The sequence below is a fragment of the Pteronotus mesoamericanus genome, unplaced genomic scaffold (genome assembly GCF_021234165.1).
Source record: "Pteronotus mesoamericanus isolate MK-2021 breed Mesoamerican mustached bat unplaced genomic scaffold, CSHL_Meso_final scaffold_36, whole genome shotgun sequence".
NCBI classification, from domain to species: Eukaryota; Metazoa; Chordata; class Mammalia; order Chiroptera; family Mormoopidae; genus Pteronotus; species Pteronotus mesoamericanus.
In genome coordinates, this window is record NW_026555313.1 from 17,665,793 (window position 1) to 17,684,773 (window position 18,981).

General features: G+C 43.4%; 1 protein-coding gene across 17 annotated transcripts in view; it reads left to right on the forward strand.

The window, feature by feature from the left end:
• Window positions 1–18,981, forward strand: part of NCAM1 (neural cell adhesion molecule 1) — a 316,687-nt gene that overhangs the window by 239,460 nt on the left and 58,246 nt on the right. For all 17 annotated transcript variants that reach the window (XM_054592465.1, XM_054592471.1, XM_054592467.1 and 14 more), the window contains exons 2-7: window positions 12,428–12,502; window positions 14,141–14,359; window positions 15,438–15,581; window positions 15,968–16,105; window positions 17,354–17,471; window positions 17,895–18,061. In XM_054592465.1, the coding sequence (XP_054448440.1) occupies window positions 12,428–12,502; window positions 14,141–14,359; window positions 15,438–15,581; window positions 15,968–16,105; window positions 17,354–17,471; window positions 17,895–18,061 (861 nt within the window). The remainder of the gene's footprint in view (window positions 1–12,427; window positions 12,503–14,140; window positions 14,360–15,437; window positions 15,582–15,967; window positions 16,106–17,353; window positions 17,472–17,894; window positions 18,062–18,981) is intronic.

Here is an 18,981-nt window from a genome sequence, read left to right on the forward strand (position 1 = left end):
AAGGGTCCCCAGACAGAACACACATGGAGACTGACCTTGGCCTGTACTACCCAGGAAATCCCAGAGCCTGCACACCCAGTGGACAGTTACAGACAACATCAGAGCACCACCACCCAACCATCTCCACAAGCCACGGAGGGAGGTGGTTGCTGGCCAGGGGTCACAGCCCACCCTGCCAGCTGTCTGGACTGGGTAAATCCCTCCCATTGGCCCGCTGACAGCAATCAAGACTCATCTACAAGAGAAGGGAGTACTCATCCTACATGGAGGGCACACCTGGAGTACCCAGTTTGGTAGATAGTCCCAAACAAGATGGATATAAAGAGGACCATGCCAAGACACATCATAATTAAAATGCCAAAGGTGAAAAATAGAGAATCTTAAAAGAAGCAAGAGAAAAGCAGATAATTAGCTGCAAAAGAGTTCCTGTAAGACTCTCAGCTGATTTCTCAAAAGAAACTTTGCAGGGTAGAAGGGATTGGCAAGAAATATTCAAAGTCATGAAAAGCAGCACCTACAGCCAAGATTGCTCTATCCAGCAAAGGTATCATTTAGAATCGAAGGGCAGATAAAGTGCTTCTCAGACAAGAAAAAACTAAAGGAGTTCATCATCACTAAATCATTATTATATGAAATGTAAAAGGGACTTATTTAAGAAAAAGAAGATCAAAACTATGAACATTAAAATGGCAATAAATATATAACTATCAACAACTGAATCTAAAAAATAAACTAAGCAAACAAGCAGAACAGTAACACAATCATAGGTATGGAGATCATTGGGACGGTGGCCTGTGGGGAGGGAGTCTGGGGGAAAAGGTGGAGGGTTTAGGAAGTACAAATTGGTAGTTACAGAATAGACAGAGTGATGATAAGAGCAAGTATAGGAAATGGAGTTGCCAAAGAACTTATATGTATGACCTATGAACATGAACAAAGGGGGGGGATCACGGGAGGGGGGATCACCAGAGGGAGTGGGGTTGCTGGATGGAAGGGGGCAAAGAGGGGAAATCTGGGACAACTGTAATAGAATAACCTAATTAATTAATTAATCCAGGTGGCCACTAGTTTTAGGGCTCCTCAGTTTTGCAGCCGTCAGTCCAGTTTATAATAGAAACTAGTTATTGTACTCCCAAGATTAGCTACTGTTGAAGCTGATGCTATATTTAAAGAAAGAAAATCCAGTGACCAGAGACCTGAGTTCTTTTTAAGGAATTCAGTTTTTCCCGGTGAGTGCAACTTGGTAAGATTTTGAAAGTTCAAAAGTTAGTTCCCAGAGTGGAATTCACCATCCAGGGAGACTGGGTGAGGAAGTGGAGGGAGGGAGAGAGAGATCGAGAGACAGAGAGGGGCCCAGCCAAGTCCCTTATTTAGACTAGTACTAGAACTGCCAGACAGGATCCAGTGGACAATGGAAACTCACATTGCCAGGAAAAGAGTTTGGTCTCCTGAAGTTGAGAGGAGGTTTTCCACAAGCCTCACATAAAGAAAGAATTTGTCTCTTTCTAGATTTTTACTTCTCATTGAGATAAGGATCCAGGAATAAGAAAGTTTAATTACTTGATTATAAAATTGCTTATAACTCGAGTTTGTCACCTTGAGGGAGAAGTTAAGAAACATTGCGTCTGTTTGTGAAATCCTTCCTAAAAGAAGATTCCACCACCATCAGATAAGTTTGATTTGTGCCTGTTTCTCATGGCTGAACCTCATACCTTCCCCTGATCTTTGAATTGGTTCCTTGGGATCCTACTCATTTTAGTCCTTGAACATCAAAGCTCATTATGACATGGTGCCATTGGGGATTCTCTTTAATGTTTCTGTCTTTGATTTCACAGACAAGGGTTCCAAGACTCTCCTGCCTATTGGATAAAGCAAAGTGAGTTTGTAAGGACAGTTGGGTTTGGATTTGGGGAGGGAAGGGGTCTACATGAATAATGAAAGAGCTTAGTAATGATTGCTTAAATAAAAAACCCTACTACGAAAACAAAACCCTACTACAAAAACAAAACCCAAGCAAAAAACTATAAAGGCTATCATAAAGATCTCATTTTATATTTAACTTTTATGACATTATTAGCAGCTCTCTAGGGCTGTAGCATTACTCTAGGCAGGAAAGGAGCATAATTGGCACACAGAGGAGGTCCCAGCTATCAAGATGAGTGGGAACGTTGTGCATTGGCTTGTTCTCTCCCAGCCTCCCTACTCCTACCCTGTGGACCATTTTCCCCGGTCCTCCTAATAAACTCTACCCAAACCTTTAATTCATTATAAACCAGAAAGACTGATAGCAGTAAGAGGTCCTTGCTGTTGTTAGGCATATAAAGCATAAGGTAAAAGTGCCAAGAATGAAGATGGAATGTCAATAACCAGCCTGGGGCTAGGAAAATGCCTGTGGGGCTCTTCTGGGTCCCTGAAATCACACTGAGAGAAGACAGAAGGAGGCCATAAGTATAGCCAGAGGACTCTTAACTAAAAATCAGAACATAATATTATGGGTAATTCTATGGATGAATGGATCATAAGATTGACAGATGTAATAGCACAGACTCAGAGTGAGGATGTACTTCGGATGTGCCAGGACCACCACACAGCCACCATCTGCCACCGTCCTTTTCTCTCTTCACTAGCCTATCTGGGCTGTGGCTGCTGTGTTCTAAGTTCCTGAGAAGCCATAGTGATAGATGTGGCATTTCCGCTCTTACCCTAATTAGTGGTACAGAGACAGCTTTCTTATTTGTTCTGTAATGCAAGAAAGAAATACACTTATTTCCCAGATAAGGGGTATGCTGTTTGTAAAATTATCACTGTTTAAATGTCCGGGTTTTCTTCAGTTCTGTCCCCTTTAATATTTTATATAATGTGGTACTATGTATTATCCATCAGGCCAGGCACCATCTGGTTAGTGGTGACAGTGGCTGAGGGAGTAGGAATGGACTGTCTACCTAGTAGAATAAGTATGACCTCCAATAGGAATCTGTTTACCATGGACACTCTATAGATGGCCTGGTAAGGAGAATGACTGCTTTGAGAGAGCACCAATTGAGTAGTACATGAATAATCCATTTCAAATGCACACCCCACAGAGAAGTGAAGAGCCAGTCACAACTTAGTTCTCTCCAAAGAATAATTTTAATATTAACATTTAAGAAGGAATGATACAGCTTAGCCAAAATCCAAATTGGGGAGAGCATAACCCATAGATGGGAAAATCCAACTCAAGCCTCTGGCCTGATCCCTCTTGGGGGCCACCACTGATGCTGAGCACTCATGGTAGCAGAGAAGGGCTGCAGGTAGGCATGGAGGCCAGGGCCGTGGGTGGTGAGGGGAAATGGTAGAGAGGATTCATTGCAGAGATGAAGGCAGGGCTATGCAAGGAGAAGAGTGTGGCCTGCAACCTGCATGCAGCCCCTGGTCTGAATCAGTATATAGTGTCTCTTGTCTAATTGTGTGCTTGTCTCTTAGTTCATCCAGAACAAAATCAACCCCTTTTTCATGCAAATTGACTGTAATTGGGACCAACTTTAAGTAATACATACTTAAGATCAAGGGCTATGGGGCCAGATTTGCCTGGGTTCAAAATTTTGTTCTACCATTTACAGCTTTATGACCTTAGTTTATTTGTCAAATAGGATAATAGTAGTATATATCTTATAGGGTATGGATATGGGGATAGATAGATTGATTGATAGATAGATAGATAGATAGATATCTTTATGTCTTTGTTTGAGAATGTGAAATTTTCACTTGACAGAAACCAAATTTGACAATTCTTCGCACTAGTTTTTTGAGAGATTATAAGCCTTTCCATCTTTAATAGCCCAGATGTGCTTAAGTTATGAACACATTAGGACATTTTTGAAAGACACGGGCAGGATCTAAAATTCTCAGGATGAAGTTGCATGCTAGCATTCTCTACATTCCTATTTTATGGTTGTAAAGAATACAACATCTGCAAACAACAGCTGGACAAATATTGAAAGATATAATTCCAGCTTCTTGCCATGTTGGCAAAAGCTGTTGGGAGGGAGGAGAGTGATTCGCCTTGTATATCAGTACCTTTTTATGGCTGTAAGGAAAGAAGTTCAATGAGTCATTTTGTCAAGGCAAGGTTTCAGGAGCGCAGACCTAAGAAAACATTGTCAGGAACATCCTGAAAGCAATCAGACAATATGCAGCAATTTACTAAGAAGAGCTGGGTTAGCAAGGCAAATTGATAGCTTTTACATTTATCTAGAAAGCCTTAGACAAGTTCCAAACATCCACTTGCATACCTGCCCTGCATTTCAGTAATTTAGCTTCATGCAAAGTGCTGGCCTGCTGTCAGGGTCTGCTCGGAAAGGGTCTGCTCAGAAAGGAAACAGGAAGAGCAATCTGAGAAGGAAGCAGGGAACCTAAGCTGCTTGTGAAAAAGTGGCCCTGGTGTTGACAGTACCAGACATTTTAACTGGCTTGGTCATGACGAGTAGAGCACCTGCCATTTGTCCAGCTTTCCTTGCTGCACTTAATAGAGCAAATCTCCCCATCTGATTACTCTTGCTTTTTTGGGACAAAGGTAAGACTAGGGCAAACCAGGTGGGAGGAAACAGATGGTGAAAGAGCTACTAAGGACACACAAAGAAAATGAGACATAGAGCAAGAAGAGGCCTCGGGTCGAGAGGCAGTGTGTAGAGCCAACCCCGTGGCTCCTGAACTTTGCAGTGGACCGTAGCTTCTGCCCCTGGTGTGTTTCATCTTCACGGCGAAGGGGTTGGAGACTACACATCAGGTCCTTTTGAGTTCCAAACTTCTTTGTTAGTAATGGCTCTACAATCCTGGACAGGAGTTGCATTAGAAGGCTCAGGAGTCATGGTGTAAGTAGACCACATTTGCCACCTCTTGGCACACAAGCATACATCAGCTCTGTGCTCTCTAGGGGGAAGGGCCGTGGAACATTTCTGCTTTCATCCCTTGGGGACTGTCTGAGACTGCGCTAATTCCCACTCAAAAAGGATTTCACACCTGGCCTGGAAACCACCCTTTTTGAGGCTTTATTGGGATACTTCTTTTTACTGCTTGAGGAAAAAAAATGTACAAGATATTCATCAATCCATCTCTTTCTTTTATGATTGTCCATTAAAACAAGCAAACAAATAAGCTCCTTTCATCAGTGTCCAGCTGGCTCCTCCCCTGTGTCTGATCTGCGGACATGGTATAGAATTGTTTGGGTCATGACCCTGCTCACTATCCCTTGGAATCATTTCTTCTGACTGCCCATTAAAGGTGCACCATTCTTGGGCATGAAGATGGGCAAAGGGAGTGAGGACCTGGGGAGCAGCATGAACCTATTACTTCTGAGCAGACTAAAACAACATGTAGGTCTTGTTGCCCTACAACCAGGAGCACAGGACACTCTATGATGTGCAATTAGTCAAGTCTTCTAGCTTCTAGGTAATTTGTGGAGATAACAATGATGGTTTGAAACCACTGACTTCTTCTATAAAACTGAACCATCTATCTGATCAGACCTAATGAAATGCTAATCTGACCTAGAGAACTCAGAAGGCCAAGAGAGCTGAAGCGATTATGTGCCTTGGCTCTGGGTTCTGACTTGAAGCCAGCACCATGGAACAGAGCCAGTACCCAATTATCCTGATTCCCAGCAGTTCATGTAATTTATTATGCTAAGAAATAGAGCCTCCTGCTTCTGGCAAGTTGGTTTCTGCTGTTTGGCTACCAGGATTCTGTAGTATAGAATATTTGGGATAATGGCCTCAGTTGTGCAGTGATGCTCAATACTTTTTCTTCCTTGCTGTACCATTATAATGTCATATGGCATAAAAAGCTGAAGAATTCTGAAGCAATATTCAATGTCTCCACCTCCCCCCATCACTCTGTTTGGAAGAGTCATGTTTTGAGGAGGTTAGAGAAAATTTTCACCAGGACTCCATATTACATCACTTTTGTAGTGAAACATTGCCCACTTTTGGTGGCTTTATTAAGATGAAAGACTGCTTGGTCTATTAGCCAAGCATCTCTTTCAAGTGAATTTGGGTTAAAAATGTTTCTATTCTATCTGCAGTTCGTCTGTATGGTTTGTCTTCATACCGGAAGCTCTTATTTCTCCTTTCTAACAGCATAAAAAATGAATCCACCATCACCATCAAGCATCTTCTTTCCTTCTTCCTCCAGTCTTGAATTCTCCATTCACATATCTGCTGTGTGCTGATGTTCTCAACCAGGGACGACCAGAGATTTCTTTTGAGGGCTCTCTTCACTCTCCAGGCTGGCTGGCATATTGGGAAAGCCAGGGGTCAAGGGTCCTGTGGGGACTTCACACAGAGAGTTTCCCCAGGCTTTTGTTACAAGCTTATCTTACTTGACTTGGAAGCCCTAGCTAGATTACCTCTGGATATTTAGGTTTAGGTGGAAATTAGATAGAATTCTCAGCATTTATATAGATGGGGCCCTAACTAGGCTTGGCATCCCTGAGTATGACTTCTAGATGATTTTAGTTGCTGCTATGAGCCAGCTTTAAGCAATGAGAATGCTTCCATTGGCCATTAGATATGTTCTGCCGTTCTGATGCCATTATATAGAACTTGAAGCCAAAATCTGTAAGAACACATATTTTATATTTCCTTTAAAATGACATTGAACTTTTGGGTTAATATTTGAAAGTGAAACAGTCTACTTCATTTTCTTTTTCTACCCAGCTGCTGTCAACAGTAGCTCAAGCTAGAATTGTAGGACTCACATGTCCAGCATAGGTGGATTCCTTTGTCATCCCGGATAGTTTATTTGTTTTTCTCTCCCAAAATAAGATAAATTTACTTATGTCCAGCCGCTTCTTGAAATAATAGCTATCTGACAAGTTGTGTTACTCTGTTCATACACACACACACACACACACACACACACACACACTTATCTAGGCTCTCAATGGTCGTGTCCATTTATACACATAAATATAAATAGGCATACATTTCATAGATTTGGACAAGAGGTTTCCACTATCTCAATCTCTTTACAGGTATTATTGGGGATTTTGTATGGGCGATGTGTGTGTGTTTGTAAGTTCAAAGTACTCTTATACCTGTACTGTCATTTAAAAAACAACCAACACAGCCTGATAGTGTATTTGGCACTTTGTGTACATTACCTTACTAAATCATCTCCACATCCCTGTGAGGTCAGTAGGGTTGTGTTCATTTACAGATGTGGAAAACAGGCTCCAAGAATCTCCTGAGAACCCAGAGTTACTAAGTGTCAGAGCTGGAAATTGGACCCAGGTTTCTCTGACTCCAGGTCCTGACTTCTTAACCTGACTCACCCAACTGTTTAATTCTCGTGACAATCCAAACACGAGAATTCAGTTTTATTATAATCTTCATGAATTCACTCATCTTTCATACAAATAAAGTTCTGACTGGCAGGTAAAATAAGTGAACCAGGAGTGGAATCAGGACACCTGACCACCAATTGGACCATTAGGGTAGGTTACCTTATTTTAAACCATAAAGAGAAACATTGCTTTCCTCAAAAATAGTGACCATATGATTTCTTTGGTAAAGGTGGTTGATATAGGTTTATTAAGAAGAATAATACACAACAGTAAAAAATGTTTATTATGTGCCAGACACTGTTATAAGTGTTTAACATATGTTAATTCATTTAATCTTTCCAATGGCCTTATGAAGAGGGTTCTGGTTTTCCCCATTTTACAGATGAGGAAACAGGAGCACCAAAGGTTAAATAACTTGGCTGGCCAAGATAACACAGCTAGTAGTGGCAGAGCTCAGATTCTAGCTCAGCAGTCTGGCCGGAGTCCTTGGCCGTAGTCACCCTGCAGTGCTGCGGAGAGTTTTTGGATTTACTTTCATTGGTTGTTTTAGCAGTGAAGTTGCCCTTTATTTTCCCTTGAGTACTTTGCTAATAATGAGAACAAACTGTTGCAGGCAAGTGGGAGTGCTTAAGTTATTACCGTGCTCGTTCAAACGTCGGCATTTCCCACAGGTGTGTCAAATGAAAGCGACTTTAGCATTCAGTTTTACTCATATTTGAGGCTCATTTTTAGAACAATAAAATAAAGGTATAGCAACACTTTGCTGCCTTCTTCAAAAATCCTCAACCACTATTGAATAGGTTCTAGAATATTCTCTCATCTGATGCATAGTCACTGATCAGATTAACCCCCTGCAGTTCACCCATCTCTCAAACCGGTGACCAGGGCCCCTCCTCAGGCCTGCCTGCATTGGCTCTGGGCCTGCTGCACATCTGCCCTGTCTTCCTCAGCAGCCAGTGTCGTTATAACCGTTTAACAAGAAAGTGTTTTCAATTAGCCAAAAGAGAACCCTGGGTTCATGTTCCACTCTCAGTTCCCACCTGCACAAGCACGTTAGAATCTAAAAAGAACACCAGTAAAATTAAACTGCTGCAAGAAGTTGCTGGCTCAAGTGAAATCTATGAACTCCTTTTTGAAATCAGGATAATTTTTCTCTTTTGCTTTGCCTTGGTAAGATTCTCTCCCATTCTGTTAAGTGCCTTAGCATCTTTTACAAACTGAAATGTTAACTATCTTTTCTTTAGCAACTAAGACTCTATATAGTTTGCTTCTGCTAGAGAGTTTCTGCTAGGGAGTTACAAAACTTCTATCAACAGCTGAACCTGTTTGCTAATAAACCAATTGGCTATCTTTCAGAACATAGTATCAATTTTTTTAAGACCTTTAAACAAGAAACATATTTTAAAACATATAAATTTCCCACAGGGTTATTTTACTTTCTAAACAAGACAAGGAAAGGAGGGGTCATTCTATTCTCAAGAACTTTCTTTTGCCTGTTCACAGGGATAAAATAGTGTGGGGGAAGTGACTGCGCCTTTGCTCTCCGTTCAACCCAGGTTTGAATCTTGACTCCACCATTACAATTAATTTTGGCTCTGAGCCTCCACTTCCCCACCTGTAAAAGGGATGTTATAATGCTCTGACTATCTGTGAGCAAAGAGGCCAGTTATAGTTAACCAGGGTAGAAATGATGGCAACAACTTGATTGTAAGGTTTCTGTACACTCTGCTCTTTCTAGTCCCTAATCTGGAAAGAGCAAATGGTAACTAATAGATAATAATGAGCCTATTGGGAGGCAACAGAAGGTTAGTGGTTATGGAGTGTAGGGGAAGAACTAATGCATTAGAATTAAATGACTTTTAATCTCACTTTAGTACACATTAGCTGAGTTACCCTGGGCAAGTTATTTCATTTCTCTGAGCTTTAATTTCCTCTTTGGTAGAGTGGAAACAATATCGGCCTTATTATATTTCAGAATTGCTATAGGCATGAGATTAAATAAGAAAGTGGCTTTTGTAAACCAGAAAGTGTGAAGAGGCTGCAGGAGGCCTTGGGGGATGAGTCCTTATTAGAAGGACAGTGAAAACACTGAATGGAGGGGCTCTTGGCCCTGCTTCTAGGTCCCACCCAGGTCTGAACACCTAGATTTGTAAGATGTGTCTTTGAATGCATCTAAGATGAGGTAGATAACATTGAGTGTTGATGCAAAGTAGGAGATGAAATACTTTTCTGGGAGAAAAGTTTTCATAAGTTTCTTCAACATGTGAGTTATGCCTGGTTAGGAAATTTCACTTATACATGCAACTGAAGAAAGGTGCAAGTTAAGAATTTTATTGGAAACAATGAAAGAAGTAATGCAGTAAGAAAGGAAGTAGAGGGAAGGAGTTTGCAGTTTGGAGCAGAAGTTCCACTTACCATTATTAAACCTAATAATTCAAGGTTTCACATTAGGGGAAGAATAACCAGCCATTGTACTATGGTGGAAAACATCCAAGCATTGATTTTCAGAAAGCCTGGGGCTCATCAGGCCCAGCTTTGATTCTGCTGTTTTGAAGGAGGAGTCTCACTATCTTTTCCATGTGTGCAAAAGGTCAGGAGTCTAAATGGATCTCTCTTCTTTAAAGAAGGCCAGTGATGATAAATGTGTGCATGGGATCTGGTTAAGTGGGAATCCCTTCGAAATTCTCGTTTCGCATTTCTCTCCACAGCCCAGAGATAAAGTTACTGGCCACAGTTGGGTAAGAAAACTCTTCAGCCTTGCCATGTTCTCCTGCCCCTGGAGAGCCATGTTCTGTTTGAAAAGAGCTGAGTAAATGAAGGCTGTTTTTTCACTTGGAATAAGAATATCCTTCTAAAGCAGTAAGCGTTCTGTGAGAGTAACAGGATCCGTCTGTGAGCTGGCTGCCAATGCTCAGCACATGGGCCTATGAACTTTGCTGGCAGAAACATGCCTCTAATTCCCCCAGTGAACCCCAGAAAGAACCATCACTTAGATGACTGATGGCCTAGGCACAGCTTCCGGGCTTCATAGGCCTCTCTGTACCTTGAAATGTGAGCCACAGAAAGGGATGGAAAAGGTCCTGGTTGGCCTTAAGATGGATTGCACTCTGCTGTAGCTCACTCTGTAAGACCCTGTGCTCCCCAAAATACTGTGGGCCCTATGAGTTCTGGGCTCACTCTGGCCTGTTAGGAGGTGGTAGGCTTGAGGGCCAGGTTGCTCCTCTGGTTTGTTAACCCAAATAGAAACATTTTATGCTGTATTCACAGAAGTGGCATTGTGTGTGGGAAGAGCACTCACTTGGAAGCCAGGTGGCCTGGGCTCCGGGGCCACCCTGGCCCTAATTAGAAGTGACTTGAGGGAAATCACTTTACCTTAGTTTTCTCATCTGGAAAATGAAGAGGTGGAACAAAGCAGTGGTTGAGACGCCTTTCGGCTCCATCAATGCAGAACAGAGTGGCACCTCACTCCAGCAGGACACAAGTGATGGGAGAAGCAGCTCCGGCCCATGACACTTGTGCCATGGATGCAGTGGCCCTCGTCTGACATTGTCTTTCATTGCTCTCAGGAATAATTCAGTCCTGAGCCCCAAATGAGTAATCAGCAGCTAACCAAGTGAGGGAAGAGACCAGCTGCCCCTTGGTTACTATAATGTTTCTTCCAAACCATCGTTTGGAGGTCTCTGAGTTTCCACCTCTTATTCTAACTGTGGCGTGTTCAGCATCCACGCCCCACCTGGACCCTGTGCATGATTCCTCCCCCTTACCCCGTCTCCTTCCCTCTTGGATTCCTGTCTCCTCCAAGCCATCTCTTTCCCTCTGCCGCCTCTGCTTGGGTTTTTCCATGTTCTGCTTTGTCTGTTGGTAGATTGGTTAGGAAGGCTATGTCCCCAATAGTTGAGGTGTCCCATGCTCCCCCCTTCATAGTCCCCACTCAGGCCCTTCGATCTGTCTGTTCGGCTGAGCACAACTGCTGTCCCTTCCTCAAAGGAACACAGACTGAGACCTGCAGCAGCTCTGCCTACAAGTCAGTCACCATGGCAACTGGCATTCCCTCTGTTCTTCTGTGAAGAGAAAATGGCTGTTCTAAGGCAAGGCTCACTGAGTCTCTATTACCCTGCCTGTTTCATCCAGGCCCCTCTTTCCTATCGGCTATACGAAGCTACTTGCATTGAACCAAACGTTTGTTAGCCTTTAGCTCTCAGATTTACTTTACCTAAGAGGAAAAGAGGCCAAATGAAGTTGAATCCAAATGAATAAAAGCATCTCTTTTCTACTCTAAAACTACATTTTCCTGAGGAACATTCACCTGTTCTGAGCAGGTAAACAAGGAACTGAATTAATACAGGAATCTGGAATCCTGTGCAATATATTTTGTCTTATCAGCAGAGTGGAATGACAGAGCATGTGAATGTTCAAATACAAATTCAGTGCAGGTAGCCAAGCAACAGGGAATTTCCACAGGGCACGGACCACAGCATTCCAGAGGGTATCTGACTAATTGGAGCGATGATGTTCAATGCTGGCTCCTGCTATGGAAAGAGGTGTGTTGCTCCTCTAGTCATGAGGGAAGGTGAGCATGTGGCATCCCCTGTGTCCCAATCCATGGATAGTCACATGGAACCCTCCTCCATAGTATTAAGCCTGGTGACAAGCCTGGGTGGCAGATGACCCTGTGCAGTGTTCTGGAGTATCAGGTTTCCCTCTTTACACAGCCGGTGGGACACTTCGGAGTGATTTCCAAAAACGACTGGTAGGGCTGCTAGTTCTGTGAATCTCAGAAGTGCTGCTGATTGGAGTAGGACCTCAGCCTTCTCGAGGGGTCAGAAACATTTAGTGCAGAGGTCTTCCCAGATGTCCCAGGGGACCTTGCACTATGTGGTAGAGGACAGCAGCTCCATAGGGAGTGGTCTGACCATGTGCACTCCTGGATTCGACATGAGGACCTTGGATTCTTTGGTGGTGACCAGTTCTTAAAACCCAAACAACCTTCTATGCCCCTTTGCTCTTTCTTAAAGTGAGCGGGGATACCTCACTTTTTAATTAAAGCTCTTGTTTTCATTCTCAAGAATTTGACTGTGTGTTTAAACTGCACTTTATCTTTTCCAGTTTCTCTGCAGGTGGATATTGTACCTAGCCAAGGGGAAATCAGCGTTGGAGAGTCCAAATTCTTCTTATGCCAAGGCAAGTGCCCCAGGCCCCACTGCATTTCAGTCCCCACAACCCAGCCAAGGAGGAGCCAAAGGTGTTACTTTCTGCAGGGTCAATAACGCGACTCAAGAGCCAAGGAAGCTCTCAGACCCTCTTCTCACCTCTCTCAAAGAGAAATGTGTCATCTGGACTTCTTGGTGTTGGAGGAGCTCTAAGCGTGTTCCTAGGAATGTTCCTAGGAAAGTAGCACAACTCCCAGAATAGTGAGTCAGCTCCGACCCCCTGCCCTGTGCACATCCAGAGTTTTGTAAATGACAACGAAGAACAGAAATGATGCTTCCTCCCAGAACAGAAAAACCCATGCTCAAAAACTTGCCTGAAAGAAAAATCAAGTACTGGTATTTCTTTTCTGTGAGGGCATGTGTTTTGGGTTTCCAGATCTATTGTGAATTCTAATATTCTGTCCCATTGCCCCCACCAGAGCTCTAGGGTTTGTCAGACCTGGTGTCCTTGTTTTTTTCTTTAGAAATTATGCCCCATTTCCACAGCTTAGATGATTACTGAGAAATATCCTGTGGTGGGTAAGACTTCAAATCAGGCTTTGAATTCTATGTAAGTGACACAGCTGGGGTTTGGAACATGGGGGAGCCAGGAAAGAGCTAAACTAGGTGTAAACTGCGACATTTAGCGAGCAGTTTTTAGCAAGGAGGGGCCTTGAAATGCTATCATGATTTGCGCGAGCTAAGGTGTGTTTGTGGCCGACGGGTGTGTTCACTCCAGCTTTGCCTTCATTACAGCAAGTTAAGTGATCTGTAGATGCAGCCATGGAGCCCATAGCACATCTTACAAAGGGTGATATTTATTGAAAACATGATGGGCCCTAAAAGAAAGACTGCTTCATTTCCCTACTAAGTATCTGCACAGGGCTGGATGATGTGGGCTGGGGAAGGCATTGTGCAGAAAGGCAGGGTGAAGCCACATGACCAGGTCCAAGAGCCCTTGTTCCAGCTCAGTGTCTGCTAAGCAACAGCACCTGCCCCTCCAAGGTGCCTGTGGAAAAGACACATGGGTGATTCTGGTTACCTTCTTCACAGTATTTAAGGAGATGAATTTCTCTGTCTGTGGCAGAGGGTGCTAGAATGACAGTCATGCCAATTTGTGTGAACAGATGCAGAAATAAAAGTAGTTGGAGTCTGCACTCCTAAACTAGCCAGTGTCTCATCTTCCACTTAGGAGCCCATAATCGAAGACTTTGAACACAAGGGAATCAGTTGGCTCAAACCAGCTAAGCCCTTGAGCTCCAATCCTAAATATACTAACTCCTTTTGCCTCCCCTATCCCCATCTGTAAGGCAGTAAGCTTCTAGCTAAATGCTTGGCACATAGTAGGTCCTCAACAAATATCTCTTCTTTCCCCTCAATAAGGATAGGACCACTATGAGAAATACTAACATAAGTGGTTGTTGAGTTCTTTCCATACACTGTGTGTGGTATGATGTATATAACAAACACAGAAACTACAGTGACACTGTAAGGTAAATGGTCAACCCTCCCTGATTATCCAACCCAATGATCTCTTGCTCAGTAGCTTTTACTGAGTACCCACTATTATCCTGGAGGGGACTTTGTCATTTTAACTTCTGTGGTTTGAAAATAATCTCTTCCTCTTTAGTGGCAGGGGATGCCAAAGATAAAGACATCTCCTGGTTCTCCCCCAATGGAGAAAAGCTCACCCCGAACCAGCAGCGGATCTCAGTGGTATGGAATGACGACTCTTCTTCCACCCTCACCATCTACAATGCCAACATTGACGATGCCGGCATTTACAAGTGTGTGGTCACTGGTGAGGATGGCAGTGAGTCAGAGGCCACGGTCAACGTGAAGATCTTCCGTAAGAGCCTCCTCCTTCTCCTTCTATATCCCTGTCCTCTCCTTTGGCAAGGAAGACACATGGGCATCAGACAGAGTAGAATGGCAACAGAGGAGAAGCTGAGGGCCTGACAGGGCTTCTTTCCTTCTTTCTTGACCCTAAGTCTTTTCTGAATTGAGCTAAGAGCTCCAGTGTGCTCTTAAATGATCCTTGGCCAACTCAACTCACAACCTGGGTTGTGCAGGCCAAAGCAACTTCCCACTGGCCCCCATTCTCCAAATTCAAACTACAGTTTCCAGAAAGCTTTTATGGGTGCCCCATCCCTTCTGCAAGTGTTGACTTACTGTTGTACAATTCATGGTCCCCCTTTATTCCACTCTCCCCTGCTGGTAATGGAGTCCAAAGGCTCGGTAGGGAGTATAGGGGGGTATTATTTGAATACTCTGTGCCACTCAGAATAGGCAGCTCTAACTGCCACTGATACCTGGTCTGACAGTGGTGTCTCATTACCTTGTTATCATGCATCTGTCTCATTGGCCAGTGTAATGGTGGGTGACAAGAAATGGAACAGCATTGATTGCCACATTATTTATTGCCATTACTGGGTTTTTCTTTTCCTGTTCTGTTCTTCAGCATTCTCTCTGCTGTAGGAAAGTTTGGATTTGGGTACCAAACAAAGTGGGAAACAGAGAAAGGATTGATGACTCCTACTGTTCATTGTAGAATGGACAGTCTGCCAACTCATTCTACCTATGCATTGTGCCTCAGTGGCACCATCCCACATGGCAAGGGATGCTTAGTAAAGACATTCCTTTCCCTCCATAGGTGTTTTATACACAAGTGTGATAAATTTAGCACTCAGTGAACAGACATTGATTACCAAATTTTGGCAACATATTCCCCTACTTGTGCCCGCTGCTCCACCTGGCATCCTTGACCAAGTACTGGGTCAAGGATTGACCACTATATGTATGTACCACTATATGTATGGATTAAGAGTTGCCTGCAACTCAAACCCAGGCAGTATGGCTCCAGTGAAAAGGGATCTTTGTGGGAGAACCAACTGTTTTGCTTCACTCTTCTCTTGCTCATTTTCTAGAGAAGCTCATGTTCAAGAATGCACCAACCCCACAAGAGTTCAGGGAGGGGGAAGATGCAGTGATCGTGTGTGATGTGGTCAGCTCCCTACCCCCAACCATCATGTGGAAACACAAAGGTCGAGATGTCATCCTGAAAAAAGATGGTGAGAACCTGAATTCTCTGGAAGCTGCCTTTTCCCCTGGGCCACCAAGTCCCCTAGGGTTTCCACCTCTGCAAGCCTCTGAGACATTTTGATCCAAACTCAGATTCCAATGTCCCAGAACCACATGCAATTCCAGGCTCCTGACTAGGTGTATGTCTATAGCTTGTATATTCAGGCACTTGACTCTCTCTCCAAAGAAAAAGACAGATTTACAGTAGACTTTTACTCTTGGCTCTATGTCACAGCCAGGGACACATTTTCTTATATCAGCTTAAAGCTCCACCCCATAAGACGGAAGCTAGGAAAAAGGAAAGGCTCAGCAACCTACCTGCAGATACAAGTTCTCTAACTGATCCTTGGATAAACCTACCTTTTGTCTCTTCTAGTCCGATTCATAGTCCTGTCCAACAACTACCTGCAGATTCGGAACATCAAGAAAACAGATGAGGGCACTTACCGCTGTGAGGGCAGGATCCTGGCACGGGGGGAGATCAACTTCAAGGACATTCAGGTCATTGTGAATGGTGAGGAGATCTGTTCTTTCTACCCTCTTCATCCCTACAACCTTGGTCCCAAAAAACATTCTCTTTAACCTCCTCTCTGTTCTATAAAATATAGAATCATCAGTCTCAGTGGAATGCCCCCTACCTCCTATTGCCTCTAGCTTGGTTTTTTGTTTTTGTTTTTGTTTTGTCTTGTTTTTTTGTAAATATACTTGCCTTTTGGGTCTCCCTCAACTATGGGGACTTTTTGTGTAGGTCTTGAATGTCCTTCATTGTCTTGAAGCACTAGAAACTTTCTCTGTGCTTACTAATGAATTCTTATTCATCCTTCATTGTCCTTGATGTTACCATAATTCTGAAGTTAGTCCCCCAGTTCAATGTTAAAAGAAAATACTATAATCAATTCAGGCCTTGGAATGGTCAGAGTCATGGTCCATGGGTTTATTAATCTTAATTTGCAGTGTCAAATAAACACACCCGTTATATTGATCTGACATTTACAAGATGTTTACAGGAAATTATTATGTCAGTACTAAGAAAATAAGTAAATCATGGTCATATTGTTTGGCTGTTGGTATGTACTTTTGCCAAACTCCCCCCCTCTCATTCCTTTAGTAAAACACTTTGTGCACAGAGTTGTTTTTGACATCCCCAGAGAAATGTCACTCTTTGGTGAGCTGGTGCATTTCAAATTGGTGTTAACTATTTAACCACCAGGATCAGAAGTTTCAACTTTTTCCAGTATGAAGGGTCTCCTTTTGAACATTAAGTTCAACCAGCCATTGTAGTTGTAAGTTGAGTATGCATTGATTGAGAAAATATATACTGATAAATAGTTACTCTAAATTGACTACCATTTTAAAATGGTTAAAATGCATTAATATAGCTTCTAAAGCTATATTACTGAAAAACAATATTATACAGGGGTGTGCAAAAGTAGGTTAATAATAATGATAATAAATGCAATAATTAATAGCTAATATTACAAGAATAAACTGTGTTTCACGTTCTCACACCACCTATAAACCTACTTCTGCCCAACTCTGTCTATTGTTATAAAACACTAATGCATGTATGGAGTGGATTATTTATTCAGTTTACAATAATTATTTAGTACCTACCTGAATTTAGATCCCTTACACTAATTCCGCAGCTGCCTGGGATTCTGGACCCCTAGTCTATGACCCTTGATCTAGGGCTCCCTAGAAGTGCTTCTTCGCCAGGCCGCTGGGTTTTCACAGCACCCCTGACAGCCTTTCTTTCCTTCAGTACCACCCACTGTCAAGGCCAGGCAAAGCATAGTGAATGCCACCGCCAACCTTGGCCAGTCCGTCACCCTGGTGTGCGATGCTGAAGGCTTCCCGGAGCCCACCATGAGCTGGACAAAGTAAGACACTGGCTTCTGCCTTTTACCAGGGACTAGTGGAGAAGGGGACAGCACAGGGCCTGCGCCATGCTGACATTGCGATGGGACAGGAATAGACTGCCTGGAAGTGTTATCAACTCCAGGTGTAGAATGGACAGTTCTGTCCTGTGCATCAGATTCCTTCATCTTCAGTTTGTGGGGCAGAGGGGCATGACCTTAGAGGCCCTCTTTGGTATGTCTATGGGTGCAGTTTACAGCCCTGGGACAGAACCAGAGATTTGGATGAAGGAATCAAAGGTAAATGTGGAAGTAAAATTTGGCGTCCTAACTTTCTGTGAAGACTGAGCCTTTCCCATGGGGTCAGACCGCATTTTATAGAGACTAATTAAAAATAAACATCTCTGTGGTCAAAATCATGGTACTTTGCATTTCTGTACCCTGTAGGGATGGGGAGCAGATAGAGAATGAGGAAGATGAGAAGTACTTCTTTAGTGACGACAGTTCAGAGTTAACCATCAGGAAGGTGGATAAGAACGACGAGGCTGAGTATGTTTGCATCGCCGAGAACAAGGCTGGAGAACAGGATGCGTCCATCCACCTCAAAGTCTTTGGTAAGGACAGTGGGGGTCAAGGTTACTAAATTTTCTCACCCTACACACTCAATCCATCAGCAAGAGCCAGTCCACTCTGCCTCAGAATCTATCCCAAATGCAGCCACTTCTTGGCAGTTCTGCCAACTATGCCCCAGTTCAAGCCACCATCCTGCCCCCGTGCTCAATGAGACAGCCTCTCAGCTGGTCTCCCTGCCTCCCATTGGTTCCTTCAACCTCTCCTACTCAGAGTAATCAGAATGACCTTAAGCATCACTCTTATGTTTAAAGTTCTCCCATGGCCTCAGCCAGGTGACTTGGTTTGTTGGAGTGTTGTCCCATATACCAAAAGGTCACAGGCTCCATTCCTGATCAGGGCACATATCTAGGCTGTGAGCACAATCCCCACGCAAGGTACATGCAGGAGGTAATTGATCAATGTTTCTCTCTCACATAGATGTTTCTCTCTCTCCCTTTCTCTCTAAAAGTCAATAAACATATCCTCAGGTGAGGATGATAGATAGATAGATAGATAGATAGATAGATAGATAGATAGATAGATAGATAGATCCTCCCATGACTTCCTATTGCAACCAGAAAAAAATCTACACTCCCTTCCATGTACCACATCGCTAAACCTGAGCTAGCTCACATTCCTTCCTGACCTCATCTTTCTTCCACTTTGTTCCACATTGAAAACTCTACGACCCTCAGGGCTTCTTTCTGTCCCTCAGACACACCAGGCTTGTTCCCTGCCTCAAGAACATTGCACTTAATGTTTCTTCCGCTTGGATTATTATTCCCCCAGATCTGCTACCAGCTGCCTTCTCTCAGATCTCAACTCTACCACCTTCTTGATGAATCCTCCCTGCACTGCCCTGCATAAGGCAGCACCATCAGTACCACCAGCCCTCCTACCTCCACTAATCTCTTCCATTAAT